At 39.5% G+C, this 22,709-nt stretch overlaps 1 protein-coding gene across 1 annotated transcript; it reads right to left on the bottom strand.

Annotated features, from left to right (window-relative positions):
• Positions 1–630: 630 nt before the first annotated feature.
• Positions 631–21,654, bottom strand: ppm1h (protein phosphatase, Mg2+/Mn2+ dependent, 1H). Its single transcript, XM_017485690.3, has 10 exons — positions 21,112–21,654; positions 11,268–11,451; positions 8,362–8,724; positions 7,946–8,058; positions 7,143–7,227; positions 5,892–6,010; positions 4,541–4,604; positions 2,859–2,966; positions 1,900–2,051; positions 631–1,292 (listed from the first exon to the last, which is right to left on the bottom strand). Exons 1-10 carry the CDS (start codon positions 21,351–21,353, stop codon positions 1,136–1,138), a joined length of 1,587 nt encoding a protein of 528 aa, XP_017341179.1. The 5' UTR covers positions 21,354–21,654; the 3' UTR covers positions 631–1,135.
• Positions 21,655–22,709: the final 1,055 nt, after the last annotated feature.

The following is a 22,709-nucleotide window of genomic DNA, read 5'->3' as shown; positions in this document are numbered from 1 at the left end:
AAAATCACCAATTCAATATCTCTTGTATGAAGCTGAGTAGTAGGACAGGAAAGGGTTTGGAGATGAAGGCAATACTTACAGATTTAAAATGCATTTTATTGTTTTTTTTTAAAAAAAAAAAAAAAAAAAAAGGACTAAGGCCAGTGAGAACATGGTTTGTTAAGAGCATCATCACTATAAAATACAAATCTAAAGGTATTCTTAGCAATGTACTCCAAATGGTGCATAGTGTTATTGCAATGATTTTTGCTTGCTGTCTCTGTAGCATTTCTGTTAGAGGGGATATTTTTTAAAGCACAGGAGGATCAATATTTAACTTTGGGTTTTAAAGTAAGTTAAAAAAAAAAAGTTTTAAGCGAATATAGTATAGCATTATCAAACAGTCCCAAGGCCTGAAAGATATAACGATCATACTTTTTAAAATGCCAATGTTCATCACTAGTGTAAGTTTAAAGTTTAATTGTTCTATATGATGCTCATAAAAATTTAATTGAGGACATGTTTATTGGCTTCAGTATTTTTTGAGTGTAGCATTGTTTTTATAGAAAGTAGATGAAAGATAAAATCACAATAAATCAGAGTGAATAAATCAGAGTCCCTTAACAATTTACTGTCTTGTCGTTTACTACAAAAAAAAAAAAAAAAAAAAAAAATCCTTAGTTTTAGCTGTAGAGGTCATTCATGCTCCCTATATTGTACAGTACAAAAGTGCTTTTCAGCTTTGTGCTACTGTAAAACATACTGAGAAATCGACCCTCGGAGTGTATTTGAGAGAGCACCGTGGAAAGGCAGTTTTTCAAATACAGTTCTTCAAATACAGTTCTAAATACACAGGTTCCAAGATTCACTTTTCATTTCCATTCACAGAATGGACAAGAGGAAAAAAAGAAAATAATTACCTGTGTTAAGACAAAACATAAACAGAAGGCAAGAGGAAGACTTGAACAATATTAACAACTGGTCCTTGATGGTACCAGTAGATTCTGTAGAACATGGACATTTAGTGTCCATATGGTATCAAATTATGTTTAATCAAATGTAAACTCCAGTCATAAGTCGAAATTCAGCCAGTGAAAGCCTCTAAATGGTTTAAACCACCTCATTAAATGTTCTTTGATCCATGTATCTCCGTGGGTCACCTTGACTGTGGCTGGCTGTTTCCGAATATTAGGGGAATGATGTAAACAGATATGTCATCACCAGAACCCAGTCTACCATTTGTTGTCCTCCAGCCTTGTTCAGTAAATACCCCTCTAGCTTTCATCACCAACTCCTGGGCTGCCATTGTATACCTAAATAGACAGAGATATACAGACAAACTGTCAATAATAAAGGACATAAGTGCCTAGGTACTATGGATGGATTGCTTATTTAAAGAAAATGTGTTTTTAGTTCTTAAAGTCATTTTACTTTTTCTAGCATGCATGATGTCAGTGACTAAAAATTTTATAAACCACTATCTATAGTATGTTTGAAGTAGGTATTGGCTCACCCAACCCATCATGATCTAGCAAATGTATCATCAGGAATATTACCATGTTTCTGACAGTGCAATGTACTGTACATCATTCCACCTTTTGTCCTGTATATACAACAATGTTTGGTAATTTCCCTGTTCTAACACAACTACAAACATTTCTAATGATCTGAATTAAGTGTGGACATACAGTATATACAGGAGCAGAACTGTGAGTGTTAGTCGCTGAGGTAATTCCCAGATGAAGTATTTTATGATGCAAGAGATATGGCAAAGAACTACGATCACTCATCATTCATTCATGTTCACAGTGACACTAAACCCAGTTGCCTATTGGCTACTTATAGACACCAAATGCAGAGTGAGTAATTGTTTGCTCTTGCCATTTCCTCAAGCACGCTTTGCCATACTGGAGAACTTGCCTGTGGTGGTTGTCAGGATCACAGTTTCCAAGGAAACTAGTAACTGCCTCAGCCACTTCCTTGTTGGAGAGAACATCCCATAAGCCATCTGTAGCCAAAATCATGACATCGTCAACGCCATGCTCAAACTGCTCCAAGTTGTACACTCTCACCTGGAAACAGCAAGTCACACATGCATCACAGTTTCATTCAAATGGAAATGCAAATCAATGATCTGTTTGTAATTTGTATTCAAATAGGGATCTTAAATATAGTACTTCAAAAAGGTTCAGATATTGCACTTCTCAATCCAACTATTTGGCTGAGAGCAAATGTTCATTCACTCAATTATCTTTAGATTTATCCTGGTCGGGGTCACAGGTTGAGCACAAACACAAAAAGTGAGCTCTTTTATCAATATCGAAGTTCATCTACACCGGCTACACTTATGTAAATCATAAAATTCCACAGCACGACCCCAATGCAAGATGAAGTGTCAGTGGCATGCATATATTCGAATGCACAGTTCTAGTTCAGGTTGAGAGTAAGTCAACATTTTTTTTCAAGATCAAAAAGAGAATCTGAGTCTTTCTCGTGTTTATGTAGTTGAACTGTGGTTGAACTCTGCCCATTTACAATTTGAAGATCAAAAGCAATTTGTATAGAGTGCAAGCTGAGAACAGAGAGTACACCATGCTGTCAGGAACTACAGTGCCTCGAGAGAAGACAAGCTTCTTATGGTTAGGTTCACATCTGCTTAAAATTAAATGTGTTTAAAAGGGCTGCCAAGTCATTTACATTAAAAATGATCTCTCTGTTAGCAAGGACATCTTTCTGATATCCTGGCAACTAACAATCAAACTGTACAACAGAAAAAAGGACAGGGAATACACATTACATTCATTTTATATCCCTTAACAGACTTTATACACATCTGATATACTCTTTTAGGTATAGAATGTAGTAAAGAAAGAAACTACCTCTGGACTGCAGGAGAGAAAAGGTTTAATGGAGATGCCCGTGCCATGAACCTGTAGGTCATGATCACCAAATCCTCTGGTAACGCCAATAGTGGCCATCACCCGGGCCTGCGACACCAGAAGAGTGCTCACAATTCACAACACTACTTGACCGTTCTGTCATTTACATCGTTTACATTTATGCAATCAAATTAGCACTACTTCTGAAGCTCTAGTAGAAGATACAGGTAAAGGAGTTACATTCCATCATTATGCTCAACTATGACTAATAAAATACTTATTTTAAAAACATTACTTTCTTTCTGGCTTTACGAGTCCTGTGTATTAGGACCACTTTTCTGCTACATGTTCACTAGCTTGCTTCCTCTAGTTAGAGACAGACATTTGTACACATTTCATTTTCTTTAGTATGGTTTCTCTTATAAGATTGGTCTTGTTGCTCATAGAGAAGAAAGCTGAAAACATTATTAAGTGAGAGATGTTTAATGTGTATAGTGCACTTGAGAGAAAGTGTTGTTTAGTACTCTAGCATGTGCAGCGTTCGCACTTGTCCATCATAATACTCTTATGTATAAAATAACTGTCATGATATTTTATAGTGTGTCCCAGTACTTCAAATACTGAATAAAGATCATTGAGATTACTGAGGATGGTACCACTTAAAAAACCATAAGGATGGCTTTAGACCTCAACTCATACGAACAGTTATGCTATGGTGGCTTAGGACTACAATTGCTATGATAGCTATAGGACTGCAATTGCAACAAACAGTTTTGCACTCAAGTCTCCATCAGTGACCACTGGATAAGTTCAACAAAACAGACCATGTGAAAACTATAATGAATTTTCCAGTTGCATTTTTTGACCATGTAGTACACCATTATAGAAGGGAATTATTTATAATTGCACTATCCGGTGTCACCCAGATGAGTCTGGTTCCTCTCAAGGTTTTTCCTCATGTCGTCTCAGGGAGTTTTTCCTCGCCACCGTCGCCTCCGGCTTGCTCATTAGGGATACATTCATACGTCTAAAATCTATATCCTGAATGTATATATTTTTGTAAAGCTGCTTTGGGACAACGTCCATTGTTAAAAGCACTATACGAATAAAACTGAATTGAATACTCAACACAGAATATACACCGTTTCTACCACAGTGTTTGATCAATAGTACAATGATATAATTTCCATTTTATGAACCAAATTTAATTCTTGCTCATTTCATGCATGTTAATATACTAAATGTGGCTTGAAAAAACAGGACATGTATACTTTTGCAGTGAATGTACTCTTAATGTGATCTTGTGTTTCACCTGGCTCTGATAAGGGTTTGTCTATACCTGTTATAGACACGATGTCTTATGTCTTGATCAGAAGACATGATCAGATTTAACAAACCTTTTCAAACCTGATATTCCTTTCTAATAGACACTATCATGTTCATAAGAACCTATATATTTTGGTAATTTTGCTTCTTATATCTAGCATTATGATCTATCTTCTCTGTTGTATTACAATATCAATAGGTCCAGCTACAGATCCAGGAAAGTCCCAGTCAGCCACAATAGCTAAAGAATGTCTCTGTTATTAGATCCGGTTTCCTTTTTTTTTTTTTTTTTTTTTTTTTTTTTTGTCTTACTACAAAGGACAGACCTATAATTTTGTCATCAGTAGGCCTCATACCTTCTTCCCCTCTCCAAAAACCAGTGGAAATTTCAGATCTTCCTCCTGCACAGTTTTATATGCCCTGCACAAAGAAAGAGCCCTTTAATGAGAGCACTTTGGTGCTGGTGCACAGCATAATCTCCCGAAAGTGTAGACATAACATGATTTTAAGCATGGCAAAGTTAAATTATTTACTCAAATAGGAATTACACAAAAATATCTGTTATATTTGCACAAACTGGAGATATTTTTTCAGACTAACAGCATATTTTGTGCGATAATTTGTACAACTGCATCAGTTGCTAGTGTCTATTTCAAGTCAATGCAACCAGCATGTATGCGTCTATCTTTCCCTCACCTCCTCATTTCAATATTTTAATAAGGTGTTCTTCACTGCATTCAGACCCCACAGGGATTTTGTAATCAGACTGCCCCTCTGACTGCTAGAATATGGCCCATCAGTCTGACAACATTATGTGTCTACGCAGGAATAACTGAATGCCTCAGTTTGAGGATTCGACTTAATTTAGCTTTCAGACATTATGTAATGCATCACACTACATGCAATTTCAGTATAAAATCCAACAGTTGTGGACATTTTGAGAAATCCCCCTGTAATACTTCTAGATATGGATAGGAATAAAAATCTTGTTCTGAACAAAGAAAAAAAAAATCCTCAGAAAACAAATCAGATGTTTTATGTAGCATTTTTGAAGGTGCTATTTGGTGAGGGAATAAAATGTTATCCAAATATATAATTTTTTTAAATCCAAGTCACACTTCCAATTTAGATTGTTAAAAATCCTTCATCAAAATGGCTATTTCATAATAGAAATATTTCATAAGTGGGAGTAATGGGCTGCAGACCCACTACTAAAGGAAAAACTAATTTGGAGAACAAGTCAGTTAAAAGTATTTCCACACTTGTAAATGTGATTTATAAGTTTTATCAAAATAAACTAACATATCTCACAAAGGCTCACCTTCATATTTCTAGCAGGAAACAAACGTTTCATGGCTATCAGCATGTTGTGATTGTGCCAAGTGGGTGGAGCTAAAGATGCTAAGTTTCAGATGTAGTACTTGTGTGTGGATAAAATCAGTGAAAAACATAACTGCTGAGTTTAGATATTTTTATGACTAGCCATGTTACACATGTCATTGCCAAATATCGGGGGGAAAAATTATTGATGTGAACAAAATCTTTCATTTCTGTATTCTCTTGCCTTAAATAATAACTTTAAACACAACTACAGTCTAGAGATGTGGTAGATAGTAAATGCCTTTAATATTGTGACAAATACTGGCCAATGAACACACTGAAAACAGCCAACTTGATACAATTATCTGTATTAAGTTTTCCACTTACCAGCCTTTCATGCTGTAGTCTCTGTACAGCATTCTCTTTCCCACCTCCTTCTTGCAAACTGTTCTAGGAAACTCCAAGTGTGTGAACTCATTTCCCAGCAAGTGAGGCTGCATATAAGCCTGAGTAGAAAAAAATATCATAAACTTATAATGGTCATGGGTTCAACTTATATTTTTTGTTCTACACTCAGATAAATTTGGATGAATCTATGCACAACTAGTTCTGGGATCTGTTTTCTAACGAACAAAGATTCTCATTGATTTGAATGACTTCTGGAATGTGAGTGCTGGAAAATTGCTTCTGCCTTACTGCACAGTTTGTTAAATGAAATTCCTTCAGTACATGACCAACTAAGGCATCAGAATATGTCTGCAGACCTAGCTGTGTGCAAAATCAAACACTGGACAAGGTTTATTAGGTTGGGATCAAGAGCACTGGATCATGTGAATACCTTGGTTTATTTTTAAACCATTTTAATTTAGTTCAATGTCTAATAATGCATTTTTTTTTTTAATTGACCCAAATCATATTAAATATTGTTTGATGCCCTTCTAGTTTTTGAGTGTTCATCTAATAGTAGCACACCAATGCTGAGGTTGCAGGGATCATTTTTTTCTGTGCCATATTAATGTCTTTTCCTATAGCTTGACAAGGCTTTGTCTTTCACCCTTTACTTTTGTTATAAGCAAAATCACAAACCAATAATTAATCCTTATTAATGCTTAGATTAACATGAGATTAACATGTAATCTCAAGTCTTGATAGATGTGATTAGAGACAACAGGGCAACATGTAAACAGTAGGTTAGACTAGTTGCGGTGGGGATTTTCAATGATGTTATTACAATTAAAAATGGTAATGATTGTTTTGTATGATGCATAATGGAGTTTGAGTGTTGGTGGCACTGAAAAGGCCAGTACTTTCACAATACTAAAGCTGTACTACAGAATATTGCATCATATGGCTGAAATGCTGTTTAAATACAGGTAAAAATCAAACAAAGGTTACAATTCTAAGGTTTAATCTTTGTTTTCCTAAGGCTTTGTCATTCAAATTTCCAGGAAATGGCACATACAATACTATAAACAGCCTTAAAAAATTCTCACTATTGCCAGTAGTACGGTCCAATAACAAAAAGGAATGCTAACATTAAATTCCTCAAAAATGGCCTTATATTATATACTGTAGCTTAACATGTTCATTTTTCTGCATGGGACTTTTGATGAGTTGACTCTGTTCTTTCATTCTTACCAAACACTGAAGTCTTTGTCTCTCTGACTCTGGAGTGAAGGCACTTGACATTGGGATGATTTCCCCACTACGCAGAATTATGGCCCTGGCAGAGAAACAGAAAACACAACTGTGCCTGGGCAAGAATATAAAAGCCTAATCTGAAAGCTCACTGAACTCACCAAAACTGGCTTGGTGTGAGTGAATGTTTTACATCTGGATATTCCTTTCATACTCTAAGTATACAGTATGTGTTTGAGTACTGTAAGATCGGGACCAGCTCAGCTCACACCATTGGGAACGTATTACCTTTGTTTGTCTGTATTTTTTTTATTTTTCTGCACTCTCTTTTCTGTGAGTGACCTTCTACCCTGCACAACTACTTACTCTAGCTTATGGTAAACTAAGATAAATCAAGGTCATGCGGTGCAAGGTGTACCAGGCACAGGATAAGAATGTGTACAAGATCCTGTGTTTCTGAATCCACCCATTGCTATAGTGTGTGATATCGTGGCTGAACAATTCAGCAGTTGTTACAACATAATTTACCAGAATTTGACTTCAGGCTTTGTCATTGTCATTAACTTACAGTAGGAGGAATACCAGATACAATTCTAAATAAATAAATAAACCTTTGACATTATATGAAGCAAGGCTATATTAGTCTCAGATCAGCAAAATGGGCAATACCATCCTTCTCAGTGTCCCATAAATTTAGGGAAAGAGGAGGACAACAGACATTTTGAATGTTCAAGAGCAACCAATGATGCTTAGCAACAATTATAAGCTTGCTATTACATGATGTAAAATATAAAGAGCTTTACCTGCTGTCTCCTGCATTGGCCACATAAAGCTTCCCCAACAAGCAAATTACTGCTAAAGCTGTACACCCTCCAGAGATATCATACACACTCCTCTCTCTGGCAATATGTTTGTCCTGCAGGTGCACAATTCCATAATAGTAAAAAATGTTAGTTAATAAGGTTTAGCAGAACTCTTCACAATGAGCCAGTGTGTACAAGAGTCTAAACATCTGCAAACAATTCAAACTATGTCTGCCATCTAGTGGCTGTACACAAGTAACCGACAGCTATGTTTACTACTTTAATGGAAAAAAAGTTTTCTATATTAATTCATTGAAATGTTCTTAGCCAAGATTTAAACAGCTCTAAGAAATAAAGTAAAAAAAGAAAAACTAATTAATCACTACTTTAAGTCTATCCTTGTCTTTAAAACTCACCATCTCTTTGAAAGCATTCTCAATTGCACCAATCACCAGGCTCTCCTGCTTCACTTTCTTCTCCATGAAGAAGCGTGGAGTTGGCGTGTTGGGTGAACCCGGTGCTCCCGCAGCACCCCTCAGTGATGCGGCTCTGGAAAGCGCTCGCTGTGATGAGCCTCCACTCGGGCGAACGTGCAAGCTGGTCTCCTCACCGAGACATGTAGGGGGCTGTAGTGAAGGCTTCTGCAGGATTTCCAGCACACTTTGCAACTGCTCCTCAATGTGAAGGTGAAGGAGCTTGGACGCAAAGACGGCAGCACCCGAACCAGCATGGCCATCAAAGAGTCCCCAGTAGTGGAAATACAGATCTTCCTCTTCATGCTTAATGCAAGTACATAACACACACACACACACACACGATATATACAATGATGTATTAATTCCTTATATATCTATACTGACCACATATCAAATAGTGCAAAGTGTGTATACGTGTTATTGGCAACTTCCATGACAAAATATGGGGTAATTTTGGTTATTCTGTATTATATTGTATCAACCCATCACAGGGCATAATTGCATACACACTCTCACACTACGGACAATTTAGAGATGTCAATCAGCCTGGAATTGGATGTGTGTTTATATTGTCTCAACACACTTTGAAGAGGATGGTTTGAGTGGTGGGTTTTGGCGCACACAGAGAGGTAGCCATATGGAAAAGTACCTCATGGCCATGGTTAAATATGGAGGTGGATCTTTAATGTTTTGGGTCTGTTTTTCTACCAGAGGACCTGGACATTTTGTTAGGATACATGGCATCATGGACTATCAAATATCAGCAGATAATAAATGAAAATCTGACTGCCTCTGCCTGAAAGCTTCAAATAGCTGTGGTTGGATCTTCCAGCAGGACAATGATCCATGGCCATCCCAGTCCCCTGACGTGAACCCCATAGAAAAACTGCAGTGTGAACTGAAGAGGAGAGTCCACCCGCGTGAACCTCGAAATGTAAAAGATCTGGAGAGATTCTGTATGGAGGAATGGTCTCAGATCCCTTACCATGTATTCTCCAACCTCATCAGGCATTATAGGAGAAGACTACACCACAATATCTAAGCGACCTTTTGGTTTTATATGATCCGCCACGCCTACTTAGATCAAAAGATGCAGGTTATCTGATGGTACCTCGAATAGTGAAGGCTACAGCAGGGGGAAGAGCTTTCTCTTTCACAGTTATGGAACAGTCTTCCTATTAGTGTTCGGGACTCAGACACAGTCTCAGTGTTTAAGTCTAAGCTTAAAACATATTTGTTTACTCAAGCCTACCCTGACTAGATTCTGTTCTACTACTTCGCAGTCATAATTATCTTTTTTCTCCCTCTCTCCTTTCGCCGAGCCCCACACGAATTTATGGAGATACTAGAGATCCAGATCCTTTCTGCCTCTGGATGGAGCTCAAATCTTCTTTAATTCCAGACTGCTGGGACTACGGCTGCTCCTAACGCCATACAGACTTCATATAAATCCATAATGAACTTTTTCACACTATCTGTTGTTACCCAGATGAGGATGGGTTCCCTTCTGAGTCGGGTTCCTCTCAAGGTTTCTTCCTCTTAAAACATCTTAGGGAGTTTTTCCTCGCCACCGTCGCCACTCAGTGGCTTGCTCAGTTGGGATAAATTTGCACCTTTAATATCTGTATACCATGTTGATATTTCTGTAAAGCTGCTTTGAGACAATGTCTATTGTAAAAAGCGCTATACAAATAAAATTGAATTGAATTGAATTGAAGACTCAGAGCTGTTATCTTGGCAAAAAGTAGCACAAAGTATTGACTAAAAGGGTGCCAATAATTGTTGCACACCTATATTTAACAGTTTTTTTTCTTTTTTATTTGGATAAACCCTTGTTGTGTTTGCAATCGTTTGATATCCATGACAGCAGAATATTTTGTGAATTTTTTAAACAAAAGATCAAAAGGTTAAACAATAAAAGCAATTTTTCACAGACTTCTTTGCTCATATTTACCAACGGTGCAAAGATTAGTGAAGGGCACTGTATAAGCTGAGACATGTCACCTCAGAGCAGACTATCTACATTGTTAGTTCATATGTGGTTGGAAAACATTTTAGGGATTTCAGAAAAGTCCTTTTGTGGGTTAATTTTTTTTTTTTAAATAGATAGTGGAATATGACACTGTGATTCAAAGATAAGACAATGTCCCATATTACTCTAATTCACCTCATCACAACTACCACAAAAACACAGTCGTTGATCATCCAGGTAACACCACACAGTATTAAGAATCAAGTGTATGTAAACTTTTGAACGGGTTCTTTTGTGTAAATTCAGTTATTATTGTGTTTTGTGGACTATATGTAAACATCTGTTATGTGAAATAGTTTATTCAGGGCAGCACTAAATAAAAAAACAAAATGCAATTTTAAATGATCCCTCTTTAAAAAAAAAAAAAAAAAAAAAAAACATTAACATTTTGCAGATTCTGCAAGGGGTATATAAATTTACAAGCACAACTGTACACACACCTCTATACTGAATTTAGACAATGCCAGAAAATATATAAAGAAATTTACAGACGTTATTTAGTTTTGTTATAATGCTGGTTTACCACTGTAACAGCCATACATTTGGGATATTTTATAAGAATATTTTATAGTAATAATAATTTTATTGATTATTCAATATAAAACAACTTTTGAAATTATTCATTAAAATGATTCAAAGTAAAATACCCCTCATCTGTGTGCTATTTCATCTTATTTTATTAATTAAAGCATTATGTGAGTCTTCACTTCTTGCTTTTACTTATGATCGGATTAAAAAAGAAATACTAAACTTATTGCATGCTGGAAGAGACAAGGTGTAATACCAGTGGAGCTGAGCTAGATAAGGCACTCACAGAGCTCTCCTGATTGAGAGAGTCCTCTTTAGACTCCAGAGCTTCTCTGGTCGGTAGTGAAGATCGCCTCCTGTTGGTGGGAGTGTAGCTCGGAGAGGCAGGATCAGCAGGTCTTTTCCTCAGCTCCACCACCTCACAGCAGGCCTGGTCTTCATTCAGAGCACTCTTCCCAGCATTAATCACCCTACAACAGATACAACAATAACAGTAACACAGTAGATACACAACAGCAGGTTTATCATAATCAGAGTGGTCTAGATTTGCAAATAAAGTTTTAATAACATGATCAATACCCGCAACATAATTATGTAAATAATTTATTGTTTCTGTCACTATCATAAAGAAGAGGTTTTAAAAATTATGTTTCATTAATGCTAGTTGCTGTGATAAAATCAAACCCTCATAGTTGTACCTCTATTCTTATAGATTAAAATAAGAATGAGAAAAATTTGTGGAACCTGGTCATTTTAAATCAGGAGTGTCCATAGTCTGGCCCCAGGGCCAAATGCAGCTCGCAGACAGATTAACTGGCCCGCACTTTCTGTGTAACAGTGAATATATGTTAGGTGGCCCTCCGGCCAACACGTTTCAAGTTTTCCTTTCACCTGATGGTGGCAGCAGACTGTGTTAACACAATTAACTAAACCTCAAGAGCCTATCTCTGACCACACCTACAAATTAATAGAATAATTGTTTATTTAGTAATGATTGAAAAAGTCCTTAATTAAAATGGACTCTTGCAACAAATATATATATATATATATATATATATATATATATATATATATATATATATATATATATATATATATATATATATATATACACACACACAGACACACACACAGACACACATACACACATACACACACGTCTCTTTTCTGCTCTCTGGACCTGCCTGATTCGTTTCGGATGTCCTACCTCTGGATGGAGTTCTCATCTACTCCAATTCCAGATTGCTGGGACTATGGCTGCTTCTAAGGCCAAACAGACTTTATATAAAACCATAATGAACTTTTTCACACGATCTGTTACCCGGATGAGGATGGGTTCCCTTGCTCAATTGGGATAAATTCGCATTTTAATATCTGTATACCGTTTTTATATATTTCCGTAAAGCTGCTTTGAGACCATGTCTATTGTAAAAAGTGCTATACAAATAAAATTGAGTTGAATATATACACAAACACACACAGTGGTGCTTGAAAGTTTGTGAACCCTTTAGAATTCCCTATATCTCTCAATAAATATGACCTAAAACATCATCAGTCCTAAAAGTAGATAAAGAGAACCCAATTAAACAAATGGGACAAAAATATTATACTTGGTCATTTATTTATTGAGGAAAATGATCCAATATTACATATCTGTGAGAGGCAAAAGTATATGAACCTTTGTTTACAGTATCTGGTGTGACCCCCTTGTGCAGCAATAACTGCAACTAAACGTTTCCGGTAACTGTTGATCAGTCCTGCACATCGGCTTGGAGGAATTTTAGCCCGTTCCTCAGTACACAACAGCTTCAACTCTGGGATGTTGGTGGGTTGGATTAGCAGTTAATTTGAAGGTGAAATTAGAGGCAGGTATTTTCAATCAATGAGATGACAATCAGGTGTGAGTGAGTACCCTATTTAATTTAAAGAACAGGGATCTATCAAAGTCTGATCTTCACAACACATGTTTGTGGAAGTGCATCATGGCACGAACAAAGGAGATTTCTGAGGACCTCAGAAAAAGAGTTGTTGATGCTCATCAGACTGGAAAATGTTACAAAACCATCTCTAAAGAGTTTGGACTCCACCAATCCACAGTCTGATAGTACAAATGGAGGAACTTCAAGACCATCGTTACCCTCCCCTGGAGTGGAGAACAACAAAAGTCACTCCAAGAGCAAGATGTGTAATAGTCCACGAGGTCACAGAGGACCCAGAGTAACTTGTAAGCAACTAAAGGCTGCTCACACATTGGCTAATGTTAATGTGCATGAGTCCACCATCAGGAGAACACTGAACAACAGTGGTGTGCATGGTAGGGTTGCAAGGAGAACACCACTGCTTTCCAAAAAGAACATCACTGCCCTTCTTCAAAGATCACCTGGACAAGCCAGAAGGCTATTGGAAAAATATTTTGTGGATGGATGAGACCAAAATAGAATTTTTGTTTTAAATGTGAAACGTTATGTTCAGAGAAAAGAAAACACTGCATTCCATTATGTGAACATTATCCCATCTATGAAACATGGTGGTGGTAGTATCATGGTTTGGGCCTGTTTTGTTTCATCTGGGTCAGGACGACTTGCCATCATTGCTGGAACAATGAATTCTGAATTATACCAGCAACAACTAAAGGAAAATGTCAGGGCATCTGTTCATGAACTAAATCTCAAGAGAAAGTTTGTCATGAAGCAAGACAACAGCCCTAAGCACACAAGTCATTTTTACCAAAGAACGGTTAAAGAAGAAGAAAGATAATGTTTTGGAACGGCCAAGTCAAAGTCCTGACCTTAATCCAATAGAAATGCTGTGGAAGGACCTGAAGCAACCAGTTCATGTGAGGAAACCCACCAACATCCCAGAGTTGAAGTTGTTCTGTACAGGCAAAAATTCCTCCAAGCCAATCTACAGGACTGATCAACAGTTACTGGAAACGTTTAGTTGCAGTTATTACTGCACAAGGGGTCACACCAGATTATGAAAGAATAGGTTCACATACTTTTTCCACTCACAGATATGTAATATTGGTGTAATATGTCATATCATTTTCCATAATAAATAAGTGACCAAGTATAATATTTGTCTCATTTGTTTAATTGGGTTCTCTTTATCTAATTTTAGGACTTGTGTGAAAATCTGATGTTGTTTTCGGTCATATTTATGCAGAAATCTAACTGTGTGTGTGTGTGTGTGTGTGTGTGTGTGTGTGTGTGTGTGTGTGTGTGTGTGTGTGTGTGTACATACATACTTTTGGTCCCTGAAAATAGGGAGTGCTATAAATTATTACACTGTTCAGCCATTTTGGATGTAAACACAAAAGCTGAAAGTCTGTACTTTGAGCTCATATTCATTATTTAATTTAAACTCCAATATACTGTTATAGACATACATATGTATTTAATGAAGTCTAATCAAAGCCCTGTTTTAGGTTATGTAGAGGAAGTGCTTTAACAGTTTATCTTCGATTGTGATTAACCAATATATATTATATTATAGCAAAATAAAATAAAAAATAAAAAAAACAAATCTGATTTGTTTAAAAAGGATAACGTTTTTGCAATGACTATAAAATACTGCTATTGACCTATAAAGCACTGAATGGTCTCGTGCCAAACTACCTGAGGGAACTTTTATGATGCACCAATGGTGAAGGTTACAGCAGGAAGCAGAGCTTTCTCTTACAAATCTCTCTCTCTCTCTCTCTCTCTCTCTCTCTCTCTCTCTCTCTCTCTCTCTCTCTCTCCAGACCTGTCTGATCCATCATGATGCCAGGAAATCTCTCTCTGTGCTACTACTGAGATATCGGTCATCCTGACCCCTCATGCTCTCCAGACCTGTCTGATCCATCCTGATGCCAGGAAATCTCTCTCTGTTGCTGATCATGGCCCCACATGGACAGCCTAAAGATCAATGAAATTACTGACAATGGTGCTACTTAAAAACCATGACGGCTTTGGACAATTTATATGAACAGCTAGAATTGCTAGTATAGCTTTAGGACTGTGAACAGTGAACAGCTGATCAGTGAACAGTTGAAAACTTCAACTAAATAGACTTAATTTGAAAACAATTATGAATTTCTTGGTTACTCAATTGCACTTTTTGACCATATAGCACACAGTTATAGAAAGGGATTATTTATAATCGCACTATTCTGTCATGTAGATGACGATGGGTTCCTGTTTGAATCTGGTTCCTTACGTCATCTCAGGGAGTTTTTCCTTGCCACCATCGTCTCTGGCTTGGCTTGACTTAAATTTATATGTTGTAAAGCTGCAATGTCCATAGGTAAAAGCACTATACAAATAAAATGGAACTGAATTGAAAATGGAAAACAGATTTGGTAAGATTATTGCTGTTTCTTCACATTCACACAACGACTTCTGTTTTTCTATATCTGACTTACTCAGGAACTGAAATAGAGCCATTCTTCCCAGTAACTGTACATTGATCAGTGACCCAGTTACTTTGAAGTAATATATAAAACACCCCATCTCCTAAATTAGATTTTTTTAAAAACAGGGCCCTAAAGGAGAAAATGCTGCTGACTATGCTCTCTTCACTTCACAAGCTTTACGATCTTGATTTCATTATTACTGGCAGGGCAGATCAGATTACATAACTGACTAAAGATGTAAAGCTTTCTGGGCTCCAGACCAGAGCTTAGGACCAGACAGAAGACATTAACATATTGCCTTACACAAATACAGGTGCGTCTCAAAAAATTAGAATACCTTGGAAAAAAATTTTTTTTCTGTAATTTAATTAAAAAAGTGGAACTTTCATATATTCTATGTTCATTACACAAAGAGAAATCTTTCAAAGCCTTTTTTTGTTTTAATCTTGAGGATCATGGCTTACAGCTCATTGTCACAATACCTGTTGGAGACCAGCCCGGATGGACAGGGTAGCGGGCGTAGAAACGACGGAAGAGTAAACACAGGAAACAGATTCAGGCGAACAATCCAAACAAGGCAGGGCATCGTAATTGAATAAGAGGCAGATAAGTAAAAAAAAAACAGGAAAATCCAGACGGTGACTAAAGGCTTGGTCAAACAACTAAGTTACTAGAACTGAGCGTTTACCTCACGAGGCGCGGAGGTTAACGAGGCCTTTTATAACTTATGATGCCGCACAGGTGTTGGTACTCAATATTCCGGCGAAATTGAGCGCGGGCATGGCCAGGAAGTGTAGTCCTTGTCCGCCATGTTTGCAGGCAGCGCTGCAAGATGAGAATCGCGGCCGCGTGTTCGCCGTGGTGTAACCGAGCCCCCCCAAAGGACTCAATCCTGGAGCCGAATCCCTCCGAGGCCTCCTTCTCCTCCGGGGGTCCCGGCCTCTCTGGATGAGCCGCATGGAAGTCTCTGCACAGATTCGTGTCCAGGATTTCCTGGGCTGGGATCCAGCATTGTTCCTCTGGGCCATACCCCTCCCAGTCTACCAGATATTCAAGTTTGCCTCTCCTCCGTCTGGAGTTCAGGATATCGCGGACACGGTAGGCTGGGTGGCCTTCAATCTCTAGTGGTTCCAGTGGGTGGTCCTCCGGCACCGACGTGGCCAAGGGGCCCATTATCACCGGTTTGAGGAGCGAGATATGGAACGACGGGGCGATGCGACTGTGCTTCAGTATGTCTAGGCGGTATGTCACCTCATTAATTTGCTTCAGGACTCGGAAGGGGCCGATATACTTAGGCTGGAGCTTCTTGCCCAGGAGGGGTGACTTTAAATCTCTGGTGGAACACCACACTATCCCCTGGTTGATAATTGGCGTGATCCCTCCGGCGCCTTTCCGCCTTTTGTTTGGCGGTGCGGGAGGCGTGGAGGGTCGAATGTACCCCTGCTGGAGAGCTTCCTGGATATATTCCTCCATGGCCCGCTGCTCAGCTTGAGAGAGTACACATGGCCCCGAGGTGGACTGGCCCCGGGTAGGATGTCGATGGCACAGTCGTAGGGTCGGTGAGGTGGTAAGTTACTGGCTCTCTCTTTACTGAACACCTCTTGGAGGTCGCTATATTCAGGAGGGACCTTAACCATGACATGGGACAGGGGACTCTCCACCGTCGTCGTGGCCACAGGGACCGTAGGACCCCTCAGACAATTGTGCAAGCAATACGGGGAAAAGTGGGTAAGTTGTCGGTCCATCCAAGAGATTTGGGGATTGTGCAGCGCTAGCCAGGGTAGGCCGAGAATGACGGGATGTCTGGTGGAGACGGTGAGGTATAAAACGATGGTTTCATGGTGGAGGGTGCTGATTTGGATGTTGACGGGCAACGTGCTGTGGGATATCACTCCTCCACAGATGGGGGACCCCGCTATGGATTGCAGTTCGCAAGGTCGGAGCAGGGGACGTACGGGGAGGCTGATCTTCTGCGCAATCCTCTCGTCTATGAAGTTTTCGGCCGCGCCGGTGTCAACTAGTGCTGAAAGAACAAAAGACCAGCCTGAATGTTCTAGCATAATGGGTAACACAAATATCTGAACAGAATATGACTGGTTTAGAATCACCCGGTGACGCTGAGGTTGGCTGTCCTTACTCCCTTCGGTCGCTCGAGGCCTCTTGTGGGGGCACTGACGAATGACGTGGGTGTCCTCACCACAACAGAAGCACCGTGATTCGTGCCGGCGTCTCTCCCTCTCCTCATCGCGAGTCCGGGGATGCCCCAGCTGCATGGGTTCGGCTGGCGGAACCGGCTCTAGAGGCAGTGGATTGCTCAGTGTGTAGAGATTGCTACGGCGGAGACGGTCCAGCCGTATTGTTAGCTCTATGAGCTCATCGAAGGTCATCTGCTTGCCCCGACAGGCTAATTCTCGCACTAATTCAGGGTTTAGCCCCTGCTGGAAAACGGTCTAGAGTGCTGGTTCGTTCCAACCGCTCCGTGCAGCGATGGTCCGAAACTCTAGGGCGTAATCCACCACATCACGTGAGCCCTGTTTGATAGGCAGGAGCTCCTGGCCGGTCTACCACCCATCGGGGGAATAATCAAAGGCTCACTGGAAACGGGAGAGTTCAGTTAGCGAGGGTCTGACACAGCCTCCTCGCTCCCACTCCACCGTAGCCCATGCCAGAGCGCGTCCGGTGAGCAACTCCATGAAATGAGTTAATTTGCGGGCGTCCGGCATGTCCGGGTGACTCTCAAAGAACAGGGAGCACTGTAGTAGGAAGCCCTTACATCGCTCCGGCTCCCCAGCGCATCTCTCTGGTGTAGGCAGCGGTGGGTGATGCGCAGCCGGCACGGCCGGAATGTGCGCCGCTGGTGCGGGCTGGACAAACGCTGGGGCGGTCTGAAGTGGATGCATAGCTGTAGCGGACAGCGTCGTGGTCGAAAAAGCGGCAACATTCAGACCCGAAACTTGCTCTTGTAATTGCGATATCTGGTCCTGCTGCACCACTATCGCGCGATTTTATTCTAAAATCAAGCGTAGCCACTCTGGTGTGTCAACTGCCTCCATAGTTGGTGAAGTAATCTGTCACGATACCTGTTGGAGACCAGCGCGGACGGACAGGGTAGCGTGCGTAGAAACGACGGAAGAGTAAACACGGGAAACGGATGGAGATCAGGCGAACAATCCAAACAAGGCAGTGAATCGTAATCGAATAACAGGCAGATAAGTCCAAAAAAAAAAAAAAAAAAACACAGGAAAATCCGGACGGTGACTAAAGGCTTGGTCAAACAACCGAGCATTTACTTCGCGAGGCGCGGAGGTTAACGAGGCCTTTTATAACTTATTGCGGCCGCGTGTTCGCCGTGACGTAACACTCATGGAAATCAAAAATCCAGTATCTCAAAATATTAGAATAAAGAATTTATAATACAGAAATGTCGACCTTCTGAAAAGTATGTTAATTTATGCACTCGATACTTGGTCGTATTTTGCATGAATTACTGCATCATTGTGATGTGGCATGGAGGCAATCAGCCTGTGGCACTGCTGAGGTGTTTGTTATGGAAGCCCAGATTGCGGCCTTCAGCTCGTCTGTATTATTGGGTCTGGTGTCTCTCATAGATCCTCTATGGGGTTCAGGTCAGGCGAGTCGGCTGGCCAATCGAGCACAGTAATACCACGGTCAGTAAACCAGTTACTAATAGTTTTAGCACTGTGGGCAGGTACCAAGCCCTGCTGGAAAAGGAAATCAGCATTTCCATAAAGCTCATCAGCAGATGGAAGCATGAAGTGCTCTAAAATCTCCTGGTAGATGCTGCATCGACTCTCGACTTGAGAAAACACAGTGGACCAACACCAGCAGATGACATGGCACCTCAAATCATCACCGACTGTGGAAACTTCACACTGGGCTTCAAGCAACTTGGATTCTGTTCCGCTCCACTCTTCCTCCAGACTCTGGGACCTTGATTTCCAAATGAAATGCACAATTTACTTTCATCTGAAAATTGATTGTGGTTGTGTGTACTTAACCAGACTGAGAGATTAAAGCCTCAGGAAACCTTTGCAGGTGTTTTGAGTTAATTAGCTGATTAGAGCTCTTCTCAGATCAACATTTCAGTATTATAAATTCTTTATTAGAATATTTTGAGATATTGTATTTTTGATTTCCATGAGCTGTAAGCCATAATCATCAAGATTAAAATAAAAAAAAAAGGCTTGAAATATTTCACGTTATGTGTAATGAAGCTAGAAGTTATGAAAGTTCCACTTTTTTTTTTATTAAATTACGGGAAAAAATGAACTTTTCCAAGATATTAAAATTTTTTGAGATGCACTTGTACTATAAAAAATCAGGGTGAAGGAGGATTTTCGTTAATAAAAGTTAGAACCTCTTCTATGACGTTGAACGTTACATAAACATAGCAGACTGACCTGATTGCATGTGACTGAGGAAGCTGTTGAAAAAACAATATAAAGTGTACAAAATGTCCAATAGGTTTTCAACTGAGGTGAGAACTCATTAAACAATTCAGTGAGCATTCAAGGCCTTAGGTTGTGGGTATTGTCATCCTTGAAGACAGCACTCCCATCAGTATAGTTAGTAATGTTTCATCATACGATAAAGGTGATGAAACATAATAACTTTGGATAGCTTTGCAAAGGACTGCAAAATTGTATCTGCAATTTTTAAAAATTGATCTAACAACCACCCCCCAAAAAACACATCTTACTTATGCCTTATGCATTTGTAGCTTTTAAGGATTCACTAGCACCAAGTCAGTCAATATATTGATCATTCCATCCACTAATGGCTCTATTAAAGCATCATGGTATTTGTAGTGTAGAACTATTCTCTACACAAATGGGGTTTTTAGTGTGGCCAAGAAACCAGCTGCTTACAAGTTGAAAATGCCTGCAGTTGTCTATTGCCTCTCATAGTGATGCAGACTAACACCATGTAGCCATGTGCAGTAAACATCAGTTCAGATTTCAGAACTTTGATACACCACATGTTCCGATAAGTAAAAAGTATTGAAAAAGGTCGAGAATGTACAATAAAGTAAAAGTAAAGGATAGACAATAACAGCAATGTGTGTGTGTGTGTGTGTGTAACCTGGATGACGTGACGCAGAGCAGCAATGCGCACTTGGCCAGATTTTGTGTAACAACCTACAGCTGGTTATAGAATCAAAACAAAACAAGCTAGAGCACCTTGTAATAATAAATAATAATAATAATAATAATAATAATAAAAGGAAGAAGAAGAAGAAGATTGATAACAACAACCAAGCATTATTATTATTATTATTATTATTATTATTATTATTACTACGATTATTATTATTATTATTATTATTATTATTATTATTATTATTATGACTATGTTTATGATTATTATTGTTCTTATTAGCCTATTATTATTATTATGTGTATACTGAACATTTTCCTGAAAATAAATCAGAGCAAGTCAGCATTTTTTTTTTTTTTTTTTTTTTGCTCCAGGCTTAATAATTATGCTCTATGTTTCTCCCCATCTTATAGAGTATATTCCCACTGCGAATGCCTTACAGTAGTATACAGCAGTGTGTGATCTGATCGTGCTGCTACAGCTCCCTCCTGCACTCTGCACATTTTATCCTCATGAAGAAGGAGATAAATATCTGCTGAGATGCGTCAGGTGCATTGCAGAGAAAACATTACAACCTAGAGTGCTGAAAGAAAGGAGACTGAACGCCTCTGCTTACTCTGCATAGCCAGTGGACCAGGGCAGTCGGGTGCTTTCGCTGAGGTCCAGGATCGGTCTGGCGATGTGATCAGTGAAACACTGCAGCTCATCCGCACACAGGCCGAGGAAATCGGGTCGAGAGTACTGGAATCTCAGCGGTAGATTTGTACCGCCGTCGTTCTCCTTCTCCTCGTTTGCACCACCAGAAGCCATGATGCCGCCGATCATGTTGGAAACGGCGGATCTCATCCGTGTAAGCATGGTGAGAAATGAGATTTACCGGAATGTCTTCAGAGCCGCTGTTTAACGCCACCGTAAAGGCTTTAAGACGTAACACTGGCCGCCTGTCAACTTCATTCAGCTCCTGCAGCACAGAACCAACGCGGAACTGAACTCCTACTGAATGACGTCATGCGCCCAACCTGCCCGAAGTCCTCGAAGTGCTCTGAGCGTCCTGACTTCTCAGCAGTTGTCCCTCTTCTTTTCATCGTTTCCTCCTTTTCTTTCTGTATACTTGATTGTAAACGTATGGGTCATGTAGTCAGGATGTGCAAAACCAAAGCAGACATCCACAATGCCTCCAGAAAGTATTCACCCCACTCCCTAATGTTTAGTTCTCTCTCTCTCTCTTTTTTTTTTTGTGCTACTCCTCTCTACAGAAATAAAATGTAATTTTACTCAGAAGTATTAGGGGGGGAAAAAATCTACAATCTACCTCTTTGGTGTGAACTGTGATTTTGCAGCAATCAAGGCAATGACTTAGATAGATAGATAGATAGATAGATAGATAGATAGATAGATAGATAGATAGATAGATAGATAATGTATTTGTCCTCAAAGGGGAAATAAAATTTGTTTCCACCGTGGGTGCATAGAAAACATAAACACAACACCATACAGTACATATTAACCCCCAAAACAATCACATGGGGGGCATCAGCATCATACAACGAATGCCAGAGCATACCTATGTGTTTAACATTCGTATAGCCATAGGAACAAAACTTCTACCATAGCTGGCCTTTCTGCACATGGGTAGTCTATACCTGTGGCCAGAAGACTTGTCTCAGATGTGTCTCTATGAGCTCTGCACATTTTGATTTTGGTATTTTCTTCCATTCCTCAATGCAAATTTTCTAACAAATTAGATGGAGAATGTTGGTGAACAAGAATTTTCATGTCATGCTCAATTTGCCATTCCAAAACAGCCCCCCAAAACTCTCATATTTTCTAACATGGCCTTCCTCGGGAGAGGCCGGATCTGGTCACTCTCCCATAGAGGCTGAATCTGTGAAGATCCAATGATATTGTTGAGGTCTTCACAGATTCTCCTATTTCAGCCAGTGAGCTCTGTAATCCCTTCGGTGTTGTAGCTGGACTGTTGGACACTTTTTGCCCTGTTCTTGGAAGTGTCAAAATTTTTCCCACTTTGTTATAATGGATTGTTAGTATTCCAACAAAGGTTCAAAGCTTTGCTGACATTTTAATAACCTTCTCCATCTTTCTTCCTCTTAACAACCACATCTTGAAGTTTCACGGGTAGTTTCATGGTCTTTGTGACAGCAGGACTGATCTGATCTGACATTTTAGCTGCGAGGCCTCCCATAGACAGAGATA

The sequence above is a fragment of the Ictalurus punctatus genome, chromosome 14 (genome assembly GCF_001660625.3).
Source record: "Ictalurus punctatus breed USDA103 chromosome 14, Coco_2.0, whole genome shotgun sequence".
NCBI lineage: Eukaryota > Metazoa > Chordata > Actinopteri > Siluriformes > Ictaluridae > Ictalurus > Ictalurus punctatus.
This window is presented reverse-complemented; position numbering and strand designations above follow the sequence as displayed.

Coding starts and splice junctions, on each gene's coding strand:
- ppm1h (XM_017485690.3), bottom strand. CDS start 21,353: ATGCTTACACGGATGAGATCCGCCGTTTCCAACATGATCGGCGGCATC. Junction 7,228..7,945: donor GCCAATGCAGGAGACAGCAG/GTAAAGCTCTTT, acceptor TTTCTCTGCCAG/GGCCATAATTCTGCGTAGTG. Junction 4,605..5,891: donor GACTACAGCATGAAAGGCTG/GTAAGTGGAAAA, acceptor TTCTTTGTGCAG/GGCATATAAAACTGTGCAGG.